At 38.8% G+C, this 13,700-nt stretch overlaps 1 protein-coding gene across 12 annotated transcripts in view; it reads right to left on the bottom strand.

The window, feature by feature from the left end:
* MYO3B (myosin IIIB) overlaps positions 1 to 13,700 on the bottom strand; it is a 245,708-nt gene that overhangs the window by 226,939 nt on the left and 5,069 nt on the right. For all 12 annotated transcript variants that reach the window (XR_007162477.2, XR_010832378.1, XR_007162478.2 and 9 more), the window contains exon 4: positions 13,571 to 13,610. Coding sequence is in view for 8 of the 12 variants with exons in the window: in XM_048061517.2 (XP_047917474.1) it covers positions 13,571 to 13,610 (40 nt within the window). In the remaining 4 variants the exon portion in view is untranslated. The remainder of the gene's footprint in view (positions 1 to 13,570; positions 13,611 to 13,700) is intronic.

The following is a 13,700-nucleotide window of genomic DNA, read 5'->3' on the forward strand; positions in this document are numbered from 1 at the left end:
TATTCTAATGAGGATTTTAAAGAACACTCTCCTATATCCATAAGAAAAATAATAATAAACTGTTAACTGTGATACAAAGAGCAGTTCTCAGTGCTGACAATGACTCTTGCTTAAGATGAAGTATTTTCATCAGTAAGCTAGTTGTTATGCATTACGAGCATGTGTGCAGTAGCCTACCGTGACACCAATTTGCATAATTTCTCTTCTCTAACAGGCTTCAAAAATAATAATAGGCATATGAGATAGAATCTATTAATTTTAAACTTCCTTCAGCAGCTATCTTTATGGAGCAGTTATCAAAAGAACCTTTAAAGAATTAAATTTAATAAATTATAAATGTATTATTCGGGTTATACTATCTGGGCCGATAACCATCTAAGTTGAATTCAGTAACAAAGACCAAAGCAAATCCACAAGCAATTTGTTCAACATGTTTCCAGCAGAAAAGTCTTACAAAAACTGGCAGGACAATGTCAATGTCTGCTGCTGTTCACAGTTAATTATTGAACTTGAAAATCAGTTAAAGATTTTAGCGTACAGATACATAAAAGAGCAGGACAGATAGCGATACGCATACGAGCTGCTCAGAGTTGTTATACCTGTATACAATATTTAATATTGCCTTAATCTACAGCAAGAAACAAAAACAACTTTGTTTTTTTGCTGGTCTGAACCCCAAAGAAAGACATTACCATTTGTTAATATTTTAGGCAAGCAGAAAGATTCATGTGTCAGCAAACTCTGATGGGAAGCTAGCTTTGGAAAGGAAAGTGAAAATAGCTTTCCACACTGTAACATAATAACTGATGGACCTCTTCTCATTTCCATGACTTCTGCATTTGTATACTCTGATTTGCATAACAAACAACACTGCTGCAACACCATGATTCTCCCAGGTACTAACCTGATAAGAAGTCTCGTTTTGTGATTGCAAAGATGAATTTAGATCTGGGTGCACTTTATTATACATTCTGATACATGGTCACCAGTAAGAAAGACCTGATTTGTCTTTATTGTACAAGGGAAGATGCCTGAACATCTAACACAATTTACATATGGGCCTAATCTCCACTAATACAAAAACACATTACCAAAGTACTCAGCCATCCATTGAGGGAAAGGGGACAAGCACCTTGGGAGAAACAACAGATGCCAACATGGACACCAGCAAAAACTCTCAGAGCTTGCTCCTGCCAGGTATTACACACTGAGAAGCACTAATCAATTTCAATCCCTACTGATTCAGGGGATTTGGGGGAGATTAACACCTGCAAGAGCTGTGATCTTGAAGAGAGAACGATTTAGTAATAAAAAAAAATAAAAAATAAACTCCGTGAACTTTCAGAACAGAATTTAAACACAACACAAAACAAAAGAACAAACTGACCTCTTTTCTGAGTTCAACTCCTGCACTGCTGCAAACACTCCTGAAGAAAGTTAGGAGAGTTAAAAAGATAAAACGTGACACACAAGGATGGTTTACTATGCACTGTGTACAACAACTATCACCTAGAAAAAACAGCCTTTAGCAGCTCAGTATCAGCTATTCAGTTTTATTGTATATACTGTTCAGTTTAGGGAACAGCTCTGTGTTCAATACTGCAGACTTTCAGAACTTGAAAAATATTTTGCGACACCATTCAACAAACACAGAAGATAGATAATATACCCCTGGGTCACCACAAGCAGCACTGAACTGGGAAATCAGTTAAAGCTTTCACCATAAAAGTAAATTAGACTGTATTCTCAATATGCACAGGATGCAGCACTACGTTTGCATCACATTTTTAACAAAACTATGACCTACAGACACTATGTTCTACTACGTCGCAGAGCAATAGGTCATCTTCCACAATGAGAACACCCACTGCAAACAACCCCAGTTCCTACCCTCTGTTGAATCAGAGTATCTACTAAAAGAGCAAAGATTGAAAGAGAGTAAAAGCACAATAAGCAAAACAGCAATTGACACTGTCCAGTCAAGAAAGATACAGAGAGATGTGTTGTAAGGATTTTACTGTAGGATGCTCCTTTTACCAGACAGCATTATAAAAAGAGTTTACGTTTCAAGTACAATTCAATGAGTTGGGAGAACTCGTGAGATAGTTTTGACTGTAACTCATGTCCTTATCACACAAGCCGTATTTATACAAGCTTCAGGTTCTCTGTTTAAATTTGGACAAACCTGACTCAGAGATATATTGGAAGGTGCCACCTACATAGACATAGCCAGCATCCCTCTGAAGATTACAGCAACATTACACTTGATTGTCTGCTGGAATATCCACACAGAATTCTCGTCATCTGTCCCCAGGTCACTGCAAACAGACAACCCCATAGACTGCTACGTTTATAAGTGTCCCTTGAGGCTCAGCATGTGTGCGTATTGGCTTCTCTGTCTGCTCCTGTCACAGAAATGCAACCTGTAGACCAGCTTCACTAGCTGCACAGGTATGCTGGCAGCTCTTTCCCAGTGCCTCGACATCCTTTCGCAGAGCTCTGCAGTAAGAGTATGTACACTTACAATGTGGAACACATCAATGTGCAGACTTAACAGGGCTTCTGAAAACCCCTTTAATTTAGCTATTACACGGAGCATAAGTGCACAGTTAAAACAGTAAACACCTTGTCATAAAAATTCCCTGTCTCAGCTTTCTGATGTTGCAAAGTCTTTCACCTTAACACACTATACTCAGGAATCCTCAACACCTTCTTTTGAGCTTGTACCATTTACTCTGAAACACCATGGATCTTTTCTCAGTCACTCCTCCCAATCTCAGTAGCAAGCACCCTTTTGTGAACAGAAAGGCTGATTTTTCTTTAAAACAGCTGGTAGTAATCTTTGTCCCTTAATCTCTCAGCCTTCATCCTTAGATGGTTCCTCTTCAACCCCACTATGTAACCAAAACCTCCCACTGAAGTCTGCCTCCCGGTTTAAGCTTAAGGCTTCATATCTGACTTGTCACATGGATTATTCAACACATTTAATGCCATTCATTCATCAGAATTTTCTTCTTTATTAGCTTTTGGCAGGTGCAAGGTTTATTCCAAACAATCCACGGAAGCAAAAGTAGATCAGACAATGTAAATACACCCCCATCCAAAACCATGCTTGTAGCCTGAGAAACTTAGACACAAACTTCCCAACATCCTGCTCTAAGGAACCTGCTTTGGCAGGAGGGTTGGACCCGATGATCTTCCGAGGTCCCTTCCAACCCCTACAATTCTGTGATTCTGTGATCAAACTGAAATCATATACTCCATATAGACTCCCTAAACTGTCCAAACTGTCAATATGCTCACATTATATGCTCATTTCTGTAAACAGACTTTCTCACACCACTACTATTCACACATTGGAAGGTTTGTTACCTAGTCTAGAACACCAATGATTGCACCAAAAAGATAATCCCTTAAGGGTGTTCCAGCAAAAACAGTATTTTGTGCTGCTTTTTGGAAATTGCCATATCTGATTGATATCCTTGTTGTATCAATTGTGCAAAGGTAATTTTCTACAATTAATTATTAATTTTCTGTTGTAATCAGACATCTGAGATAGTCATAAATATTAATATGTCCAGTTAATTCACTAATGAAAATTGAACTCATTCTAAAAATGGGATGTTATCTCAGAGGTATGCTGACCTAACGTTATGCTTAACCTTTACATTAGTGAAGCCAACTACCATACAGGAAGCAACTAACAGGAGCTGGAAAAAAATGATTTTGAAGGCACAGCACAGGAACAGGTTAAGATATCAGGACAAAACGGTGTTGTCTGTACCCTAGAAATATTATTTCACTTTTCCCTATCTCTAATTTCCTAGTTTGTAAAACTGGAAATAACATTCTCTATCCTTACACTCTTTTTGCAATCCTTGGGTTTCTCACTACCATTCCAGAGAGGTTTCCTCTTCAGAAATATAAATATCTCTTCTTTTTAGAAACTGAGTTATTGGTTTGTACATTTGCCTCTGTAACTTCATTATCCTTCTCAACCACTAAGAAACGTTTTGGGCTGCTAGCTGCCTGAGAGTAGTTCACTACCACCTACAGATTGCAAGAGCCTACAGGCACAAATTCCTCAGAGATAGCCAGCTGTATTGATATCATCCCTCACTCAAACCAGGTCAACATAACCTGCTAATAAAAGGATTAATTTACTATATCCACAGTAGACAATGCAGTTCACCAAGGTTTACAGAGCCACAAGAGAACAAAAATTAAAAGAAACAAGTTTATACCCATCTAGACTTAGGCCAACCTTAAAGGTTTTTCTTATCTAATAAATTCACAGGTCTTTTTCAGCTTAAATGCCCTCACAGAAAGGAATCCTACTTCAGCAGTCATTTTTGCTTTACAATCCATCCCTGTCTCTGGCGTAATTCCTCTTTGTCCCCTCCCTTAAAACTCAAACTACTACTCATTCATCTAAGAAGGGAGTAATTTGTTCCTTCCACCAAACTACTGCTTGCCACCTTCTGGAGAGCTGATGTGAATAGTTTCACCTGCCCCTGTAACCTACTTCAGTGATTACTCACATCTGACTAAACTTTTCACAAGCTGTCAGCCCCTTGCGAAGCATGACAGTAGCTGCAAGTAGACACACCTCAAGTAGACACACTAATCAAGGTGTTTGTCTCATTTAACTGTGTATTTTGATAATAACAAATGTTGCTGGAGTTACTGGTTCAGCATACAATCCTATTTTTGAGGGATGTAACAAAGCGGATCCAAGGTACGGCTACAGATCCCCTGTCTAGTTCAGTCCACAACATGGGGGAAAACACTGCTCTCATGAGTCTGGAAGCAGATGCACTACTGGGAACAGCAGGAAATCTTATAAATATTTCTTTCCTCTTGTCACTGCTGAAAGAGGTCATTAAAAGACCTTTACAAAGACTGTTGATTTTAAAACTGCAAATTCATGTGTCTTATCTTCAGGGAAAAAGCATCTCAGACCTACTGTGATTTCAGAAATGATTCACTCAACTCCTGGGCTCTGGGAACAAAAAAAGAAGGAGGAAAATTGAGGAGCTGTAAACCATGCTTCATTCTGTACCTTCAACAACAGGATGCCAGTGAAAAGTAAAGAAAAACAGCTACGTGATAGCAGATTCTGATGCAGTTTTTTCTAATTTACAACTTTCTGCTAATTCAGATGTAGAAAGGATGTACAGTGCAGTGTTACAAAAACAGAAGGAATGAGGTACTCCACGTAAAAATTAAAGCCATTGAAAATTTTCTCTATGTGTACAAAGAAAATAATGAAAATCCATGTCTGTCAAAAGATGAAGAGACAATCATGCAAGTTTGGGAGTTATAAGTCCCTGATAAAAGATTTTATCATAATTATTCAAAAGGAAAGTACTGCAAAATCCAGAATTACTCCTTGACAAGGCAATTAGATTTTGTCAGGAGGTGAAGTCATCCATGCCAGAATTAATCTTATCTTGAGTGGGTTGAACTCTGACACAGCAAAGGAATCCAAAATATTCCAAGAAAAGAGACCTGCAGCAGACAAGCACGTAAGCTCAGACTTGAGCAAGATTAGCAGGCAAAACTGCATATCGAGTGTAAGAACCAGCACAGAATACTGCCCAGCACATGAAAAGATATGTGAGAAGCACAATGGATTACATCATTTTGCGAAAGTTTCCAATGTGCCTGCTTCACTCAGGAGCTGCATTTAACAAGAACCCATTGCCCTCGGTCCCTGCTTGAGCTAAATGACAGCCACATACCCCAGTCGGTAACACCCTGTCCCTAACCCACGGATTTGGTCTCCTGGCCAAACCCTAAGCCTGCCTTGCTGCTACAGACTCATCTGGCAGTCATTGGCCTGTTGGCTAACCCCAAGCCAGGCACAATTTTTTCATGGCCATTATTTTTACTTGTTTAAAGAAAGACTGGTGATGATATGCATGCTACAGCATTGCCTGTAATAAATGATAAATTTAAGAATTCACAGACTCTTGGACTAAACTTTAACGGTCATATCTTACCCTAGATACTCTTTACATACAACATGCACGTTCAAAAGGAATATGGTGTAGAACATACAAGATACATATTTTGAGGTAAATAAACTGGTTTTTTTACACGTACTTGTACATGCATAGAGTATGCAATCATTTGAGGACATAAGGATACATTGTTCTTCCTTAACTAAGTAGTTATTCAGACAATCAAGATTTAACTATGCAAAACCTCAAACTGTGAAGCTGAACCCTGTTTCAGAACCTGCTTTAAAAAGTCATCTGCCCCAAAAATAACTTTCAAATTTTATTTTTTTCTTCCTCCTATTAAATAAAAAGTTCTTCCAAAATTCTCATGACTTAGAATTTATTATTCAACAAAATTAGTCTTTGTCACAAATTATAAAATGATTCTGACTCTTTAAGTCTCTTAAGTTCAAGAAAGTATAAGAATACTTCCTCTGGCTGATGAAATATTCATACCCATTTGTCATCAAGACTTTAATAAGTATGAATATAACCTTTTCTCTTTTGTGCAATACAGAACTGACAAAGATCTTTCCTTCATTTAATTTTGAATGTTGGAGTAAGATGCCTCCTGAAACACTCATAATAATTTCCATTTCCTGTACAACCAAGTAGAAAAGTTAAAATTTTCTTAGAAAGATGACTCCATATTTCAGGTACACAAGTAAGGTTTATATATTTGCACCATCCAAGGTTTACAGAAGTTTTCATCATTAAAACATCACACTTCCGTTTTCTGCATCTTTTCAGATGTGCCGTTGTTAAGACTCAGAGAAATCAGAATAACGACCTAGTTAGACCATAGATCTATGGACTATTAAAAATTTACTTCAATGAGTTTCTCATAGTGGTAGTACAATGTTCATGGCATCCTTACAAGAAATAGTCCCAGTAGCATTAACCCTCACAATTTCTTTTTGCAGATATTCATGTTACTTTGAGGCTGCACTCAGAATCACAGAATCATCTAGGTTGGAAGAGACCTCCAAGATCGCTGAGTCCAACCTCTGACCTAACACTAACAAGTCCTCCACTAAACCATATCACTAAGCTCTACATCTAAATGTCTTTTAAAGACCTCCAGGGATGGTGACTCAACCACTTCCCTGGGCAGCCCATTCCAATGCCTAACAACCCTTTCAGTAAAGAAGTTCTTCCTAACATCCAACCTAAACCCCCCCTGGCGCAACTTTAGCCCATTCCCCCTCATCCTGTCACCAGGCACGTGGGAGAACAGACCAACCCCCACCTTGCTACAGCCTCCTTTAAGGTACCTGTAGACAGTTTTTACTGATATATAGACAGAAGAATCACTGGATGTAGCTTTCCCATACTAGTAACCCTTACTTAATTACAGGACAAAAAAGCTGAGTTCTTAGATGAAAAAATCGTAGTAAATACTGAACTAACATTCCTAACTGGAATTCACATGATACTAACCTACTTAGTATCAGATCCATTCAAATATTCCCTCAAACTCACTGACTATTGGAAGTCACAAAATTTTATACAATCTGTACACTCATATTTATACCAAAACAAAGGCAAGATGTTACACAGTAATACTACCACTCCTAGTAGTCCTAAAGGCAAGAAACTAAATACACGAAATAATAAAAACTGCCTACAAGTTATCATTTGAAATTTTGTTTTTTAAAGAATATCTTCTCTGGTGATTTTCAATGTTTGTAGAAGATGTACAGGTTGGAAAATGATCCTGAAATATGACCAAAACAAATTCATGCAAAAATGTAATTTTTGAGCTCAGACAAAAACCATCTTTCCATCTCATTTCAACAGCATGAACAGCATGTGGGTAACTGGGGAGAACAACCAACAAACATAGTCCTTCTTATGAAAGATCGCAAGCATGGAGACCAACTGGATAATGAGAAAAAAAAGACAAGTGAAATTCCCAGTTACTGTATGAGCCTGCAATTGGGGAGGGGTGGGGGGACCAGAAATAAACCTGTTTCAGAATAAAAGTATGATTTTATAGATTTAGAAAACACTCATGCACTGAATTCTTTCACTCTCTAGCTAAGAGCGACTACACCAAGGACCTCTTCCAGAGCCCCATCATGTGAAAAATCATTTACTGAGCCTTCACAGAGCTACAGTGCTGATCGCTGGATCCTTCTTCAGCTGCTTCAGCAGCTCCCACTCTACTACCAGATTCCTGACTTTTGAACACCTCATTTACAGCCTCCATGTTGCTTCACTGAGCAGTGCTGATGGCTGGTTCTCAGTCCCAGAGGGTTTCCAGTTCCCCGTGGTTTAAGATTACACTTCCAGTCTCCTGCCTCATGTGCATGCTATGAGAGCTTCTGTCAGTGCTCCCTGAGGAGCTCTTTGTAGTTCTTTCTTCCCAAAAGGTTAATATTCCCTTTATTTTCTTTCAGTCAACTCGCAGTAAAATGCAAATAAGAGTTGAACAGAAACTACTGAAATACCTGAGTTTGTATATGCACAGGTTATCAGCAGTAAGTACAGGACAATCAGACAACAGAGAGAGCTGCTACTGCCAATCAAATAGAAGCTAAGAGTAACGTTCTCCAGAGAACTCTGAAAATTGGAACCTACTCATATTTGGCAGCTAGAGCCACTCCATGACTTCCCACTTCAGGAACACCTTGCCAGTAACCAGGAGGAATGACTGCAGCATGGGGAGGCAAATCTGAGGAAGCCTTAAGATTGCTGGACCAAGAACAGTGCTTTGAGGAAGTGGCAGCACTGCAGCCTCGTTGAACATTTAGCACTGAAGGCTAAAATGCTATTTTTCCCATTTTGATTGTTGTGGAGTTCATCAGTTTGCAAAAGACATGCCCCTGGAAACTCTGACTTTCACATGTGGAAGCATCATTGTAATTTATGACAACAGCAGGGTGGGGTGGGGAGGGACACAACTCTGCCACAATTGTTTATAACTTAAAGGGCATTATCTGATTTAACAAGTACTCTGAACTGTATTCTTAGCATTCGTTTTACATGCATGCCCAGTCTTTCAGCCTGTCTTCTTCCTGCTCAGAGGGTAGACTAATTGTTCCAAATGCCTTTCCCCAGTTGGGCAAAAGAAGGTGTTCATTTCACAGTGGCTAGTTAGCTGCTATGGGAGGGTGTGAAACTAAGCATGTTGTCTCAGCAGTGCTGTTGAACTCAGTGAGACTCTCAGCTGCAATCTTATGCCATCATAAATGCCTTTCATCAAGCTATTAAGGCAGCCAGTTTCTCTGTATGGCATATACATGATTACTGTCAGTCGTGATAGTCCTTCACTGCTGAAACTAGAAAGAGTCCAAACAACCACTAGTGGAAAGCAACTTACCCTATTTACATGATTCACTGCCCATCTCCTTTAGTTTATTATTAGCTCTTTCTGCAGACCCTCCAAACCTTCTGCTAGCATAAATTGCCTCAGTTCCCTGGACCTATGACAGGAACACCAGCAGGGGAGCTGCATTAACCTTTCTATTTATTATCAGTTGCTAAACTCAAGTCACTTTCTTTGAGACTAACACTGGTCCTTCCTCTACATCTGATCACAATATATATGATCTTCTGCACAGCAGTCAGTTTAGTTTTATGATCATTTTTTACAAAGACAGGGATCTTGCCACGAAACATAGAGCATCATTCTATGTACCTTTTACAAGCAAATTTAAAGTAGCATATTCAAAGTATTTTTTTTTCAAAAGAAAGACCCACACAGCTAAAAAAAAAATAAAAATCAAATGAATGGAGGAATTTTCCGCTGTAAATGTAATACAAATAATTTTTGAACACGTTTCCAAGAGCACAACAAACTAAAGATGGGTGCTTTTAAAATAATCTGTAACTTTTTGAAGATACACTGTTCTTTCCTGAAGTCCTTTTTAATCACAGAAAATGTTTTGACTCATGTAGCATAGCTACTGTATTTATCTCTTTTCACAATCTCCCCTGGCTTGCTTTCAGAGCCATTAATTCAAAGCTCCATCTGCTACAGTTGCTCATACTGCAGGTGACATTTATGTTAGGTTTGTTTCCTCAGAAGAAAATGTATAAGAAAAGGTAGTCTGACAGGTCTTTATATCCACTTCACAGGCTGCACATACAGTATAAAGATCACCCATGTAACTATTGACAGAAACGGTGAGAGAACAAGTGAAGACAACAAGATGTGCACCAAACATGCCCTCTTCTTACAAATGAGGTGGAATTAATTGCATCTATCATACAGTCCTCTAGGAAGTTTAAAACACAGTGTGAAAAATGTACAAGGAGACAAGAAAACTGCCATCCCATTCTAAGCTTTTTACTATTCCTGGTCTAGTTAACACAATCAGTCTGAGTTTATTCCACACACACAGAAGAAAACTGTTAACAACCGAAATATTACATACTTTCAATAACAGAAGTTGGGGCTTTTAATTTTTTTCTTTTCCTTTCAGAACAGCTTTTGCAAACAGATAACAAATAGGTCAGTGACAGGTTGTTTGGACATGATACAAAGATGACAGGATAGCTCCATGACAGAGGTGAAGTAACTAAATGACAGTTACATAGGCAGTATCTTTACTATTTAGCTGATATAATTAGAGATCAGAAACCTAAAAAACAACTTCTCTCACCCTATACCTCCAGGTTTTGCCGGCAAATCTCCTCAAAGTCAATTTTAAAGCAAATGCTTTGATGAGACAACAGAATCTGTGGTAAGCTGCTGAGCATTTGAAAGCAAACCATCTTCTACCAGCAAGAGTCTTGGTGTGTTCAGTGGACTGACCCTCAGGTCTTTATAACCCTAAGGGGCAACTCTTTCTCCAGAAATCACTGCATCAGAGTAAGTTATTTCTCCATTTTCATTTTCTCTCTGTTTATGCTAATTCTTACTTCATGTTAAAATTTACTGTCAATTAGATAATTTCAGATACATTTACCCAGGACAAAAAACGCAGGAGAGATGCTGAAGAAAGAAGTGTCTCTGGAATCCCTAGCTCTGACTTTCTTTCAGGCCCAGAATAACTACAGTTCCCTTCTAATCTTCAGTTCATGCTGGGCTGCGTAGCAGAGAAAAGTAGAAGTACAAAGACCATGAAAGAGACAGGAATTGGCAAGGTCACCAAAGAACAGCAGAACAAATCACTCTCATAGCTGAACTACCATAAACCATTTCCCTCTTTCCCTGCCATTTATTTAATGCCTAAGCTGAAGACAGAAGTAGCAGAGAACACTGAATCAGGAAACTCTCCACTTGGCAGAGCTTAGTAAAATACTCCTTGCTCATGAAAGTATTTACAAGAAAAAGAGACGGGATTTTTCTTTTTCCAAGTAGTAGTCAAATATAAAGACAAGATCACCTGGGGATCAGCATCACTATTCCAATTCTGCACCTACCCAGGAAAATAAAAAGAGCAGAGCCAGCAATCTTCTGAACAGTTTTAAACAGTACTTTCTGTTGTTTCAGATTTCAGTGCCAGAAAGAAAATTTTCCCTACATTTTTTTTAATCTTGTCCTCTATTATCCACGAAAAATAGCCAGTCTATATACTCAGAGAGATGCCCCTACCTTGTTATAACAAAGAGCGAGCCCAGTCTATTTTTCCATGCAGCACCCATCATTTCCATCTGAATCTCAAATCTAGATTGATGACCTGACCCGAGCAGCCCATGGCAAAACCAGTGCAGGACCCTTTGCGGGACACCTCCCTGACAACACGACATTACAAAGCCTTTACCAAGGCCTTCACAGTATGCTGTTTGTTAGGGATACTGAGTCCTCCTAAGGAACTGCTGCTCAGCAAAAACCTTCTGTTTCCTGACAATCCACAGCAGAAAACAGCACACCTGGTGCAAGGAAACCACAGTTAGTGGACTCTTTGAGACTTCCACACCTGTGTCCAATGGCAAGAACGGGAAAAGGCTGGGAAGGCAGCAGAGACAAGGCACAACTGAACAGCTAGCAGCCTCCGTGACAGAGCTGGAACTGTGTCAAGGACAAAGTGAGGGGTTCACATGGTACTATGGCAATCCATAGGTCTTAGGGCAGTCTTATCCAAAGGTATCATTGCAACACTCCACGATCCTCCACCTAGCCCCCTAAGTGTTTATATATTTGCAGGCCACACAGTATTTTGGAGAGGAAACCATGGCAAATAGTACAGATCGATGTGCATTCTACTGATTTATATATCTTGCAAAGACAGCTTTGTCAAAGATAGAGGCATCTGCTGGCTAACAGGAATCAGGTCTTTTATATACATGGATAAGTGCCTACCCCTGCAAAAATCTAACTATATTTTGCGAATTTTTTGTGCTAATCTAAGTATATTTTGTCTTCCAAGAGTGAGGATCACCTTAGTGTGACAGCACCAACTGTTTTGTTATTAGCTCCATTACCACAATGTCTTAGAAAAAGCTACCCTTGTCTCTACCGACACGCATATAGACACGCAAGATCTTTAACTTAACACTTATATATGCAAATCCTTAGTTGGAACCTGTGTTGCCTTCAGCATTAATATTCCCAGTAAACTGATTTTTCTTTAAAAATAAATATTATTAAATCTGTGAGTTTCTTTTCACAATAGGTTGACACTGATGTAGCCGTGAATCCTGATAGGAGAGTAAGCTTTTTTTCTTTTTTTTTTTCTTTTTTTTAGCAAAGAACTAAAACAGCAAAAAGCATGCCATGAGCCGATTCTCCAGGCAGGAGGTATAATGAAAGCAGTACAGGCTGCACTCTTCACAATCCGTTCTTCCTTACTGCATTATGGTTGCAAAAGCTTATTCCACTTCCGATACTGTAGGCACTACCCATCATCAGAAACATCAACACTACAAACTCATAACTCAAGACTAGCAGCTTTTAAGGTATGATTTATAACAATCATTCCTTTGAAGAAAACTAACAGGTAAAGCCTGTAGAAATTAAACACTGTAGTTTCTCTCAAAGATGAAGCTGAAGAGTTCCCTCAGAAATACAACTAAGAATTTTTCCAGACGCAGAGATCTGTATTTCATCATGCCATGCACCATACAGTTCAAAAGTCTCTGCTTAGCAAGTAGTTTCTGAACAGGAGTAGAAAGAGAAGTAGCTGAACAAGACCACAATCACAAGGGCAGTTCTACCCTTCGGGAATGTTACAAAATGGGATTAACACTTCTAATGCAACCTGAGTCAAATACAGTTGTGCTGTCTTAAGCGCATGAAGGCCACACTGAGATGCAATAGCAGAGTCAGTAACCAATGTTATTTTGAATGCCTGTTTTCAGTGAGTAATGTATTAGTCCTCTCACTATGGACTTGCTGTTACAATGAACCTGGGAGTCAGCTATTTTGCCTAGCTTGATAGGTTTAATTTCATTGCTTGAGAAATAAATAAATCAATAAATAAAGGTTAAGAGATACAGCTGCAAGCAGAGCAAAACTTCATAGCTACTAGCTGCCCATCTGGAATATAATTACGACACGTTAGCAGAACAAGACAAGGACTTATCTATTTTGTGGGAAGGGAGACAGAACAACACAATACATTTGTTTTTCACAAATATGCCATAGGAGATGAAGTTCAAAAATTGTTTCTTACCTAATCCAGTTTACTTCAGGACTTGCTGAGTTCTCAGATGCTGTAACAACAAACAAGAAAAAGTAAAAGCTTGACAGCTTTCAAGACACTTGAGATCTTTGGCATTTCTCCAGCTGTTTCAAAGTAACAG

The sequence above is a fragment of the Anser cygnoides genome, chromosome 6 (genome assembly GCF_040182565.1).
Source record: "Anser cygnoides isolate HZ-2024a breed goose chromosome 6, Taihu_goose_T2T_genome, whole genome shotgun sequence".
In the NCBI taxonomy this organism is placed as follows: domain Eukaryota; kingdom Metazoa; phylum Chordata; class Aves; order Anseriformes; family Anatidae; genus Anser; species Anser cygnoides.